Here is a 14,907-nt window from a genome sequence, read left to right as displayed (position 1 = left end):
GGTTGCCCACCCTAGACTAGATTTATAACTTAACCCAACCGATAGGAGTTTACTGGCATGTTTTTATGATAGTTCTGTATAGTTGACGGGAGTTTAAAAAAAATCCATTAAAATATTTGATATATTTATTCCGCTCTCCCATCTTATATTACTTACGGGTTTCAATGTTAAACCGGTGATATTACGATTATAGTATGTCCCATCTGTAAGGGAATGCAGAAAACAACTTGTATAATGTTAAAAAATTAACTGTTACTTTGGCATCATTATTTACAACCAAATTTAATGAATGAGACGTACAATGGTACAAAAAAAGCTCTAGAATTTATTTTCCTTAAATGTACGATTTAAGTATCGGTTGTCATAAAAATTTCTTTCCACTTTTTTCCCAAGACTACAGATATTCGAGTACAAAGTAACTGGTTTCGAGTTATTTCTACTAAGAAGTAGTTAAATAATTAAGAGATTAGGGAATGGTGACATAAGTAAAACCCTGCTGACTTAAACAAAAGCTTAACCGAAGCAATTACTAGCTCAGTACAGTGGGGAACTGATTTCCGTGTACACCTGGTACTAAAACGAATTGCAGTAGTTAGAAAACAAATGACTATTAAGTTTAACATATTTACATCTATGGTGAGAAACGTTTAAAATTTACAACGGCCCTGTCGCGTCCTTTGAGATATACTAGTGATGCGACAAAAGAGGCATTTGACATTGACCGGTATCGGCACCCTCGGGATTTGTCATGCATGCATTCACTGTACACCTACCAAAATCGTCTCTGTTTCCATTCGTGAGCCACTCGCAGGGAGCAATTTTAACTCAGTGGATTGTTTAAATATTTAAAAATAAACAATATTTTATGTTATTTTTATATACGTTTCTTCGCAAAAGTATATTCATACAATTGAATATTTTGTACCAGGTATGTATAATTGTATATCCATCACAAATTTTATTTTACTAAGTAAGTTTTAATAATTTTATTTTTAATTTTAGCCCTTATATCATGGCTAGCGATTTAAACTGTAATTGTGATATTGAAAATTTACTTAAAAAAAGTTTTGGCTCAAGACAATATAATGAAAAAGAAGCCATTATTAAAAGAGAAAGACCAACGCCTAAATTAAATATAAGTACTTCGACAAAAAAATTTGTTCGACATTTTCACGATAAAATTTATCAAGACGTAAAATGGCTTTGTGGATGCATAAAAATGCAAAAATTGTTTTGTTGGCCTTGCCTATTATTTTCAAATGAAATTAGTGTGTGGAATAAGAATGGCTTTGACGATTTAAATAATTTGAGTAAAGCTAGAAAAAGACACGAAAATCGTAAATGTCACATCGATTCTTTCGTAAAATTGAAGCAATTTGGAAATCAAAATAGAATAGAATTTAACATTAGTAAACAATATAAAATTAATATTGAAAATTATAACAAGATAGTTACGGCTAATAGATATATTGTATCTAAATTAATAGATATTACATGCTTTTTAGCAAAGCAAGAATTGGCATTTAGAGGGCATAGGGAATGTATTGAATCTAATAACAGAGGTAATTATATTGAACTCGTTTCTTTATTAAGTACGTCAGATAATCAATTAAAAATGCATTTAGAGAAGTCTACAGTTTTTACTGGCTTATCGAACAAAATTCAAAATGAGCTCGTTAATTCGTTAGGAAACGTTTTATTGCAAGAAATTAAAAAAGAAATTGAAAACGCAAAATTTGTTGCTATAATTGTAGATGAAACAACGGACATTAGCCACAGAGCCCAGATGTCGACTGTATTTCGTTACGTGAAAGAAAACGGTAACGTCGAAGAAAGATTTGTGGGCTTTACTGATGTGAGTGAGAACAGAGACGCAAATTCGTTATTCACTCACATTAAGAGTTACTTAGACGAATTTCAATGCACTAAAAAATTAGTGGCACAAACATACGACGGTGCTGCCGTAATGGCCGGACAACATAATGGTGTCCGAGCTAAAATTAAAGAAATATCCAAACATGCTATTTTCGTACACTGTTATGCTCACAGATTGAACCTAGTTTTCTCTCAATCTGTTGGATATATAAAAGAATGTAAAATATTTTTTCAAACTATGACAGGATTTTCTTCATTTTTTTCTAAATCTTCTAAAAGATCTCACGCCTTAGACCTAGAAGTCAATAAGCGTTTTCCTTCAGCCACACCTATTAGATGGAATTACAATAGCAGGATTGTAAACTGCGTTATGGAGTATAAAGAAGAATTAAAACTTTTGTTGTTGAATATGGTTGAAAGTCCAGAACAATGGGATTCTGATACTACAATTGCCGCAAGAGGATTATACCATTATTTAATAGATTTTGATTTTCACTTTTTATTACTAGTTTTTCATCAAATATTTGCACATTCAGATATCCTTTTTGATATATTACAAAAAAAAATTTTAATATAGCATATTGTATTACTAGAATAAATCACTTTATTGATTTTTTACGACAGAAAAGAAATGATTTTGATTTGATTTGGGACGCTTTGAAAAAAGATGAAACTTTTTTAGAAATTCAACCAAAAAGAGGAATGAGACATACTGATATTGAGTCTAAAAAGGATTTATATAGACGTCTGTTTTATGAAATAATGGATACATTGATACAAAATTGTATTGACAGATTTGCCGACATAAAATCTCTAGAATTTTTATCACTTTTAGATTTTAATAATTTTAAATATTATGAAAAACAATTTCCCGAAGAGAGTTTTAATGCTTTACGTAAATTTTATGGAGAATTTTTTAATTTATGTAAATTACGTAGTGAATTGCAATATTTATATTCGTGTCCGGACTATATTGGCAAGTCACTCTTAGACATAAAAAATATTATAATTAATGATGACCTAAACAAAGACGTACTAATAGAATTATATGGTTTAATATCATTAATTTTTACAATACCATCTACCAGTGCGTCTGTTGAGCGTAGTTTTTCAACAATGAAGCGAATTCATACATTCGCCAGGAACACTCAGTCGGAGGAAAGATTGTCGTCACTAGCGTTGCTTTCTATAGAAAAAGAACTTTTAAATACGTTGATGGAATCAACGACAAGTGACTTTTATGATAAAGTAATTAACGACTTTGTGGGAAAACATTGCCGAATAGAGTTAATTTATAGAAAATAAAAAAAAGAAACAAGTTTTTCTATAATTGTATTATGTATGTATTATTTGTATTTTAGAATTAAAGTACATAAATTGTTTATTTTTGTCATTCGCACGTACGAATGGACCCTAGACCATCACTGATGCGCAATTAACTGATTGCCCCTGAAAGTCGGCTTCTTACAGAAACACAGCTTCCCTATCATCAAATGTCACGGCACGCCACTGATAAATACATTGTGAAATATGATATATATATATATATATAAATAAATTACAATAAAACTGCAGAAATAAAATAAAATAAAATTACAACAGAAAAAGGTTTATTTTTAAAGTTTTTTAATAGTTTTAAGTGGCAACAACAGATAAACTTAAGAACTTGTTGTAAGCAAAATTTACCTGATGTTTACTGTGTATAGTATATGTTGTCTGATTACTGTATTAAAGTTGTTTACTAGCAATTGTCGTAACATAAACAATGTTTTAAAGTAGCAGACAATAATCTTGCCTTTAATATTACTGAAGAAATATGGATTATTATTAGATTAAGTTGTAAAATGATATTGTCATCTATCTGAATGTATAGCACAATTGATATAAAATATATAAAGCATATTTAAAACTTCTCTGTTTTAGCAAATATTTTATTAAAGCTAAAAAGCTAATTAATAAAATTTGAATTTATTTCATCATTCCTAATGCCAATGTGATCAATAGATAGAGATAATTTGCTATAAATACACAGTATAAGTTGGGTGGCAAATCTATGACACACGTGGCCAAAGTGGCAAGTTGGGAAAAATCATCTGGCATGTAACATATCACATGATTTTGATTTATCACCTGTTTTTTCAATTATCAGTTTATTGCCTGATCGACCTTTTTTTCAGTCAGCTTGTTAACATTTATTTTAATTAAAGCATATTCATTTTATTTCAGTAATGCAAGTTTAAAACTTCAGCATACATAAACATTTTTAAAGATAATTATGCTCAGTATGTGGCACACAGACTCAAAAAGATTTGCCATTCCTGGTAAAAGTGCTCAAGATTGACTTGTGAAAACACTGCAATGGGAGTGAAATCCAAAAATCAACTAATAATTTTTGTTATTTTTGTTTCTAAAACTGCTTTATCATTTATGAAGTTCATCAAAATAATTTTACAGCACATCATATGTAATATAATGAGTGATCGGTTAACAAACAAATCGGATAATAAACACTTTTGCAAAATATTTTTATGTTTGGACAATGAACACCTCACAAAACAAACACAAGAAAAAAAAAAGCAACATAAAATAATGAATATTAATTGGTCTTCCCTTGTCTTCAGGCAACAATTCAAAACTTTTCAGAGCGCAGGAGACGTCAACATTGATGCTCAACCCAGTATATACTGATTGGATAGTATTCCTCCAAACTTTGAAACTCTCCCTTGTAATTCCAGCCTTTTATTTTTCTCACAGAAACAATTCTTTTATAGTATTCACAACTGTGTCAGGCAGGCACTTGTTAAGTTTTGCATCAGTTTTTATTTTCAAAAAGTGAGAGTATAATAGCAAAGGTAGAAGAGTGGGCAGAAGATGTCTGATGTTGCTGGGCAGTATGGCTTGAACAGGTCTATAGTAGGCTGCTGTTCAATCTTATTTAAGAAAGATATAGTATAATTAAGAAGAATCAAGCAGCTAAAGGAGTAACAAAAATCACATCTGAGAAATAAAGAACATTGAAGAGCTCATAATGAAACCTGAAACTGATCTGACAACAGAAGAATGCCAAGAAACTTGGCAAGATATGTTTTATTCTGCAAAAGAGGATTAATGCCAATATCTGCTATTAAAGATGTTTTGAAGTGGGAGGATGTCAGAATGGCAGTCTTAGAATGGCATCCAAACCAGGTTGAGGTTAATAGGTTTAGGGATCTCTACAATTACAATGCTGTTAATTACTTCTGAAAACTTCTGAAGAAGAGAGAAAAGCAATCGACATTAGACAGATTCTTTAACCCCCATAAACAGAAAAAACATAACTAAAAAAAAATGCAAGACTGTGTATATATTGTATATATGTATTTTTATTATTACATAAATAAATGTAGTAAGAAAGTATATATTTTTTTATTTTTTGGGGTCTCCAAAACAAATGAATCAAATTCCCATAAAAACCTATGGTAAACTGATAATCAGTTAACGAACAAATCAGTTAATGAACAATTCAAATAGTGAACTAAGTCTTGGAACAGATAATTACGTTTGTTAACCGATCATGCACTGTATAAACATCTGTAATTGTAAATAATTGACAAAATTGAAAAAAACTATAATGTAAAAATTAAAAGTGTACAAATACATCTATTCAAGAAATTATATTATAACATTTTTGTTTTTTTCAGAAAAAATGGTAAATTGCTCATATTAACATCAAAAATGAAATAAATGCATTTCAGCTTAAATATATTCATTTTTAGAGATAAAAAAATTAATACCTAAAAATAATGCACAAGACAACTGTCTTGCATAAATTTATATGTATCAATGATTTAATTATTCATATAGTTCCTTTACTATAAAATGATTATTACCGATTAAATAAATACAGTAGACCCGCGGTAATCCAGCACCCCCTATAATCAGACATGCCTATAACAGTACATACAAAGCACATTTATTTCAGCAAATCTTCATCAATGCATGCTTAAACATGTAATAAATTTATAAAAATATAAATATGACTTTTTACAAAGGTAAAACCTTGCTTTAGTCCATCTTTTTGCCATTCACACCATCAGCAATACATAAAAATTCACAAAGTTTTGGAGGCGATCTTCCTTTTGAGGCTATTGCCTCCGCCAAAAAAGTGTAAAAACAGGCAGAGCAGCCTCTGGTGTTATTGCCACTATCATATCAATACATTTAAGTAAAAATTAATAAAAATATGGACTAAAGCATGGTTTTACCTTGGTAAAGAAGTCATATTTATATTTTTGTAAATTTATTAAATGTAAATAACACTGGCCATGTTTTTTTTTTATTAGATTGCTGTTGCATCGTACAACGTATATCTACATGTGTCGCAATGGCTTCACAAACCCAAAAGCAAAAGCACAAAACATTAACAATTAATTAAAGAAAAAAGTGAGATTCTGGACCGCCTAAATCATAATGAATCTTTTAGTAGCTTGGCAAGTGAATATGGCATAGGACACACAATTTATGATATTAAAAAGAACTGCGAGAACATTCAAAGGTTCATGTCAACCACTGACTGTGGGCCAGGCAAGAGACAGACACTCAAGAAAGCTGAAAATCCAGAGGTTGAAGAAGCTTTGTACATGTGGTTTCTTCAAGAAAAAACAGGCATACGCCTATTTCTGGGCCTATATTGGCCATGAAAGCAAAGTTTTTTTACAGTTTATAAGACGATCTTGCATATAGGACAAGATGTGACTTTAAAGGTCAAATTAAAGAAAATTAGATTTATTAATACAATTCTAACTTTATTTCATTTAATCACAAATAAATTATTATCAAATGCACATATTAAGGCAAACAGCCATGTTTTCTTGATGCTATCACCTTTTGTCTACTCGGACTTGCCCTTCGAAGCTTCGTTACAATTCTCCTCTTTTTCACTCTTCTTCACAAAGCATCATCCTCTGATCCGTCGAGTGAATTTAAAATGTGGTATTTCCCGAATGACTGCCATCAGCTTTTGAAGATTGCTTTTCCACGAACCTGATACCCATGTAGCAAAACCAAAAGATTATAATGCACGTGACAGGAAAAAGTTTATTTTTAATGATTCAGAATGTACAAATATTCATTAAAAATACCAATTCATATCTTAATATTTATGTTAAAATCCAAACTAGTTCTGATTCAAAAATTTATAAAAAAAATTTTTCAAATAGAGAAGTAAAAAACTGTTGTTGTTTATATCAAATAATTTAATATAAATATAATACAACTAGCTGTTACACGCAACTTCGCCCGCACGGATTTCGCAAGCAAACACCATTTATATTCAGTATTTTAACAACCATAGTAGTTGTTATATAACACCTACTACTGAGAATGACGAGAATTGCTGAGAATCAAACAAACTGTTTTCAAGTTGATCAATTTTCTGGAACGTTTACAATCGTTCTATAATCAAACCAATATGCAATAACAAATTTCAAATTTGAAACAGTTTGAAACATTTCGTTAAAAAATCGAAATATATAAAAATATTTATAAGAATGTCTGAAATGTTATCAATTTAATACACCTAAGTACTCAATAAAGACTAAACGCAGTTAAAAACAAAAAATTGCATCTAAAATAGTACAGTAGAAGCCGTTCTTCAGGTTAAGCCTTAATGCTCTCCCTCTCCCTCAAGGGGGATTTCAAAAAATCCCTTCTTAGTGTGCATTTCCATAATGTACCCTAACTGTGTACCAAATTTCACCTCTTTAGGTTCAGCAGTTTGCTTTGAGTGATGATGAATCACCCAGTAAGTCAGTCAGGACAAGTAATTTTATATATTTAGATTTATTGTAAAATCTAATTACATTTAAATGAAGTCTCACCTATTCCCTTGAAAATCTTCTAAAGGACTTGAATCTGATCGTGTAGGAGAACCACTTGCAACTGATTCTTCACCATCTGAACTTCCTCCAGTTTGATGAGGTCTAGCAATTGGTCGTAGCATGCTGCGTGAAATTACACCTCTACTTGTATATACTTGTTCACCAGGACCTAAGAAAGAAAAAATTTCTATAACAGATTATTATTCTATTATGTATTATTCAATACTAATAATAAAGTTTTAATTATTAATTCTGATTATCAAAAAGTTGGCACAAGCTTGCAAGAGTTACAGGTTCAAAACCTATTTAGATCAATCTTTCATTCCAAATGTTTTTAAATTAATAAAAATTAATTTCTAATTACTATCAATAACCATTCATTTAAAATAACAGCACTACAATCTTTACCTAAAATAGTAGTAATATTACTAGTAAAATAGCATACATTTAAAGCCATAATAATCTAGCTGAATGTTTTACATTTAAAATCCTTAGAATTGTTATAATTAAAAATCTTATATTTTTTTTATTTTGTAAATTTCATTTTAGTTATTCAAATAAATTTTTAGAGAATACTGTATAAGATCATATAAATGGAGGCCAGTAGACTAAGTGCACATAGATCTAAAAGGCTTATTGTGTACTAGAGAACACAGACACAAATTATATTTAACAATTATTTTGATTCATGAAAAATAAGGATATTAAATGAAGAGTAGAATAAAAATTTTCAATAATTCAGAAATAATTAATTTGTCTTCATTTTTATCCATTTAGAAATAAATTACAAATTTCTGATGATAAATAGAAATTTTCTGAGAGTATTATATATATTCATTTGTAATTGAATGTTAATAAATTAATCTGTGTCAATTAACATAGGAAAAAAATTAGACATTCAGTACTATAGACATGGAATATGATTAATATAAATATTAATGTACAAGATCATGCACAAGGGAATTTTGGAGAGTTTAAACCAAGCCATTTGGTAATTCAAACAGAAAATGTTACTATGTTAATAAAACAGTATATTGTTATGTTCAATTCTTCCTTAGTCTACTGTATTATGTTACTCTGTATATCTTGTAAGCAGAGTTTAAAATCTGCTATTCATTAGCATCCCTCCCCATTAACTCCACTTCTGCGAGGGTCAAGAATTCGGAGAACTGAGGGGTCACGAAGGGGAAGGAAGAGCTTGGACAGGGGAGAGAGGAGAGAAAGGTCACCACTTTTTAGACCGGACATGTGTGTAACGGACGTGGAAGTCATCTGTTCTTGTGATCGCCTTACTTTGTAGTTTAATTATTGTATTATTAAAATTTGTAAAATTACAAATTGGCACAGTCGACAGGATTTCAGTACACAGCTGTATTTATATAGTAGAATCATGCTTTTTAAATTTTTGGTTCAGAAGACCGAAGACTCCTACATTATCTCCCGATATCAACTAGAAGGGGAAGACGTATGGACGGAAATCGACCAAGAATTTCAAGGAATCGAAAATCATCCGGCAATTTCGACCTCGTCGGTTTTTCAAACTGCTATCCGGACGATGACGAATTATCGAACACTATCTATTTCATTATTGGAGACAGAAAGTGAGCTCTATCTTAACAAAACTTTAATATGACCGGTCGCCTCGGACAGTTCGTCTGACCCGAAGTCGGATGTGTTGGCACAAATGGTTCAGTTGCAAAAGCTGTACATGAACCAACAAGCCGAGATGTTGAAGATTATGAACTCTTTTCGGCAAACCATCGAAAAAATGTCATTAAACTCATCCCGCGATACGATCAACATAGAAAAATATGATGGAAAATCGGAGGAAGCGCGTGTTTGGATAATTTCATATGAACATGCGTGTGCATCTCACAATTGGATTACAGACGAACAAAAGATCCGTAACCTTCAAAATTATTTGGAAGGAATTGCCATGAAATGGTACAATTCTCGAGTATTAGATAAGGTCGGTGATAATTGGGAGGAATGGAAAAACTCTTTTCTTAGTGCGTTCGGACAGAATCGGATCCAACTTTCCATATTAGCGGATATGTGGGAATATCGTGGTGGTTCACTATTGGAATATTATTTTGAAAAACAACGGCGTATTCAACTTGCATATCCGGATATTGGGGAACAAAGCTTTATCACCATGGTAAAACGTGGACTACCGGCGGATATGCAAGCTATTCTTCTTCAACACAATTTAAACGACAAAGAAAACTTACGTGTCGGATTGAGCAAATTGGTACCTACAAAAAACTTGGTACCGAAGAAAATTGAAAGAAGGAATAATAATATTCATGATAACCGAAGTTTTACCTCCGTGAATGAAATTGATAATGGTCCAAAAAACGAGTAAGGAAGGGTTTACCGATCCCGCTGACAAAATCGGATCATTGTCTAGTCACAGATCATAATGATCCTAGAATATTCTCAATGGAAGTGAACAACGTGTATTGCTCAGTTTTTCTAGATCCAGGATCCACGGTCAACCTTATTAGTCCGAAATTGGTAGATAAATGCAAACTAGAATCCCATCCTATACATACAGTCTTAAAGTCATTTAATGGAGCACTTACTGTATATAGGGAGGGTGTTTTGGCTACTATAAAGTTTAGAGACCGTACCCAACTCATAGAAGCAATTATCGTTAAGGAAATAGACTACGATCTTTTGTTAGGGATTCACACATTGGGAAAACTTAACATCTGCTGGAATTTTGGTAAGCAGGAAGTTTTATTAGCTAAAACCGACAGAATTATATTACAGAAAGAAGACGTTTTGCGGCATTTTCCGGGCATCGATCAACCCGATTATACCAGACCCCCTAAGTTCACTGTCGATTTTAATATAACAGATACGAAAGTGATCAAATGTAAACTATATCGGTTGTCTCGTGACAAATATCAGTGGTTAAGGACCAAAATAAAAGACTTGTTAGCACAAGGCATAATAGAAGAAACATCATCTCCTTACGCTTCTCCTTGTGTTGTTCTTCCCAAAGGGAATGGTGATTACAGATTGGCTCACAATTATATGAAAATCAACGAAGTGACCGAATTGGATCCTCATCCCTTTCCCTTAATAGACGATATTATCAATGGATTCGGAGGATGCAAATATTTTACAAAATTAGACTTAAAAGATGGATTTTGGCAGATTGGAATTAGTGAGGAGACTTGGAAGTATACGGCATTTGTCACCCCATTTGGACATTATCAGTATACTCATTTGCCTCAAGGCTGGAAAAATTCTCCGGCATTATTTCAAAAAGTTATGAATAAGGTACTGGGAGATCTGTTGGAAAATGAAAAAGTTCGGAATTATATCGATGATATAAGCACAGGGGCTGACAATGAAATAAGTAATGCGGAGCTCACATATCAAGTATTAGAGAGGTTATACAAAGCGAACTTTGTTATAAACCTAAATAAATCAGAATTTAATGTAAATAAAATCAAATTCTTGGGAAGAGTTATAGACGGTTTTAGCAAAACTACGGCAACAGAGTCGATCGAAAAAGTTCGTAATATGCCTCGGCCCCATGATCTTCACACGGTGAGGTGTTTCACGGGACTGACTGGACACTTCCATGCATTTATTCCAAATTATGCCGCTATTGTTCGACCTTTAAATCGACTTAAACAGAAAGACATTCCCTTCGAGTGGACGAAAGAATGTGAGCAAGCATATCAAGAATTGATTCAAAGAATTACATCGAATCCTGTATTACAAACTCCTGATTGGAGACTGAACTTCGAGCTTTGTACCGATGCTTCCCATTATGGCAGCGGCTCTATATTATATCAGCGGGACACCGATGAGATGCGAGGAAGACAACTACAAGTTATAGGATACCAATCATATACTTTTACATCAGCGGAGGTTAACTACAGCACAACTGAAAAGGAGTGCTTGGCCGTGATCAAGGCGATTAAATATTTTCAAAGTTTCTTGGAGGGAAGAAAATTCACCGTGCATACCGATCACCAAGCACTTACCTTTTTAATGGGATTAAAAGAACCGAAAGGAAGGTTAGGTCGGTGACAAGTCTTTTTACAAACCTATGATATGAAAATTAACCATCGTACTGGAAAAGAATTAACAGACGCAGATGCCATCTCCAGATTGTGTCCCCGCGTGAAATCGATGCCAGTCCACCAAATCGACAAACACAAGTGGCAAAAAACCAAGAATGGCCGGTTGATTGTCCCGAAAAATATTCAAAACAGCATTATGAAGCGGTATCATGATGATCTGGACAGTGGGGGTCATGATGGGTTTTGGAGGACTTATTACAAGTTAAGGGCACGGTTCTGGTGGCCTAACATGAGACAAAGTATCCAACGTTACGTGCAGACCTGTCCGATATGTCAATCCGTCAAGTTTAAATACCGACCCCGTCAAGACCAACTCTATTTGCCCCCACAATCGAAAATACCCTTCAATACGGTACACGTTGATTTTGCGGAGCTTCAAAAACGCAGTGAAGGGGTAAGAATGACTAAATCATTTCTAGTGGTCATAGACGAAGCTACACGGATAACTTATGCTAAAGCTATGAAGGAGGATGTGCGTAGTGTCATCCGTTATTTGGATAATTTACCATTATTCAATAATGTAACTACTATCATCAGCGATTGCGGATCTACCTTTAAATCGGACAGTTTCAAGCAATGGGCCAGAGACAGGAATATCACATTAAAAACCACATCTCCTTATCATGCTGCCGGGAACGGAGTGTGTGAGAGAAAGATACGGGATCTCAAGAAATTCCTTAATTGTTATCCAGATTTCAAAGGCGGGTGGAAAAATTGCTTGGATGCTGCAGTTCGCCACGAAAACCAAAGCTACAACTCTTTTTTAGGTTGCTCTCCATTATTCAAATGGCAACGAACAGTTGTTAAGCTGGAAGCTGACAGCAAATTCAAAATTACAGATTTACAATCGTATGAAAAGGAGCGTACCGAGGAATAACGAAAGAAATATAGAGAATCTATCAAAAAATATTATGATAGGAAGCATGCAGGACCATTGGTAAATATTAAAGTTAGATCCTGGATTTTAGTTCAGAGTGGTATGAGGGGAAAACATCCGAACATTAAAGGACCGTATCGTATCGATAAAATAATATACTACGACAACATTCCTAAAAATGTGATGTATAGAACGGAAAATGGAACTAAAAAGATAGCTCACCTTACCAATATAAAATTGTATCATCACAGGGGTGATGACAAGGCTAAGAAGGGGGGTGTAAGCAGAGTTTAAAATCTGCTATTCATTAGCACCCCTCCCCATTAACTCCACATCTGCGAGGGTCAAGAATTCGGAGAACTGAGGGGTCACGAAGGGGAAGGAAGAGCTTGGACAGGGGAGAGAGGAGAGAAAGGTCACCACTTTTTAGACCGGACATGTGTGTAACGGACGTGGAAGTCATCTGTTCTTGTGATCGCCTTACTTTGTAGTTTAATTATTGTATTATTAAAATTTGTAATATTACATATCTATATCATAAAAATTAATAAACTATAAAAAAAAACAATTTTTTTTAAAAAATTTTGTGTATGGACATAATAGTTATGATAGTTGTCATAAATACTGAATATTTTAAAATAAAATTAAGTATCTCATAATAAGATAGAAAAAACCCAACATGCTAGTTCATGAATTAGGAAATTTACTATCTTTTCAAAGATCATATTGATTCTATTCTTAACAAACACTGTTTTCTTATTTTGGTGGGCATGACATTTGTATATTTTGAATGTCATTTATGAACAAACCCACTCACTCAGCATTTGGATAAAAAAAGAATACATTTGTTTAAAAATAAACTTTTCTGGTATATTTTATCTGACTTTGCTGTTTTATTTCTGGTACAATACTAATGCTTGTAAAATGTTCTTTAGTAACAAATCGATTATTTTTTTTCATTTATTAAAAAGAATTTGATTATTTAATCATAGAAACTTTTCTACCATACTGTACATTAAATAATATTTTAAAATTTAAAAGCTGCTTGATGCAGACATTATCTACTAAAACCTTTAAAAACTCTGAAGTATAAATGCCCTATAAATGAATAGTTCTTTAAAATAGACATTTTTTGTTTGTTAAGTCAGATATACCAATTATATCAGTTTAACTTATATACAAAGCAATACAATTATGTTTAAACTAGTGCAGGAGAAAACAGAAAATTCTCAAAATTTATAAACCAGTTTTTCAAACAAAACCAGTTATTAAATATCAGATGACAAACCCATTTCAAAACTTCTGAATTTAGCAGAATTATTGTTTTATTATTGTATTTTATAAATATTAATTAATATTAATATTCTACTACTATTAATAAAGTACTACAGTAATTATTATTAACTAAGATCCATAAATATGTCTATCACATTTCATTCCTGTTAAAAAAAGGTCAGTGTTTCTTTGATCCAGCAACTTCAACCTTTAAATTTCCGGTACAAATGCCGGTTCTTTGATGTTGGCAAATGCTGGAATTTAAGTATTTATTGATAACAAATTGCATTTGAGAACTTTGTTGTTTTAAGATTATTTCTTGCTTGTTTTCACATTAATTTCAATTTCAAATTTAAACAAAACTAATGCCTGCATTATTTTAAAAAGTCAAGGATAGTAAATTAATGTAGTATACAAATTGTAATGTTACACTAAAATTTTCTGGTATTACATCAATTGTGTAGAATTTTAAATCCAAGCATACTTAACTGTCAACCGCAAGTCAAAAAAGTGGAATGTAAACAAAATGATACTGTAATAACAATACTGCTTTCATTGTCTGTTCAAAATTTGTTTTTAAAACCAATTTTCAGTTTTTTAATGCAGTTTACTAAAAACTGATTAATTGGTTTTACTGACAATCAATTTTGTTGCTAGCATTGGTTTAAGTATATCTCTGTGAAGACAATCCTAACCAAGAGATATGATCTCATCAAAATGAATATTTTTAATAAAGAAGTTTTCAATATACTTTCAAATTCTTTTATATTTTCATTGTCTAAATGAATAATTTTATTATTATTCTTTTATTTACATTACATTCTTATTTTTTTTTGTATAAGAAATAAGTTCATTTCATTAATTTCATTACTGAATATGAAATTAATAATTAATTAACTAAGTTTTAATTTTATTA

The 14,907-nt window shown here is 31.8% G+C and overlaps 2 protein-coding genes across 2 annotated transcripts in view; one reads left to right on the top strand and one right to left on the bottom strand.

The window, feature by feature from the left end:
• Window positions 1-14,907, top strand: part of LOC136982969 (protein C10) — a 352,942-nt gene that overhangs the window by 69,321 nt on the left and 268,714 nt on the right. The gene's annotated exons all lie outside the window — the stretch shown is intronic.
• LOC136982967 (neuralized-like protein 2) overlaps window positions 1-14,907 on the bottom strand; it is a 37,592-nt gene that overhangs the window by 5,712 nt on the left and 16,973 nt on the right. Inside the window, exon 3 of the mRNA XM_067279545.1 lies at window positions 7,734-7,902. Within this exon, the coding sequence (XP_067135646.1) occupies window positions 7,734-7,902 (169 nt within the window). The remainder of the gene's footprint in view (window positions 1-7,733; window positions 7,903-14,907) is intronic.

Source organism: Centruroides vittatus, unplaced genomic scaffold (assembly GCF_030686945.1).
Source record: "Centruroides vittatus isolate TY-2023 unplaced genomic scaffold, ASM3068694v2 contig_875, whole genome shotgun sequence".
NCBI lineage: Eukaryota > Metazoa > Arthropoda > Arachnida > Scorpiones > Buthidae > Centruroides > Centruroides vittatus.
The sequence above is the reverse complement of the archived record's forward strand: the minus strand, read 5'-3'. Positions and strand labels throughout refer to the sequence as shown.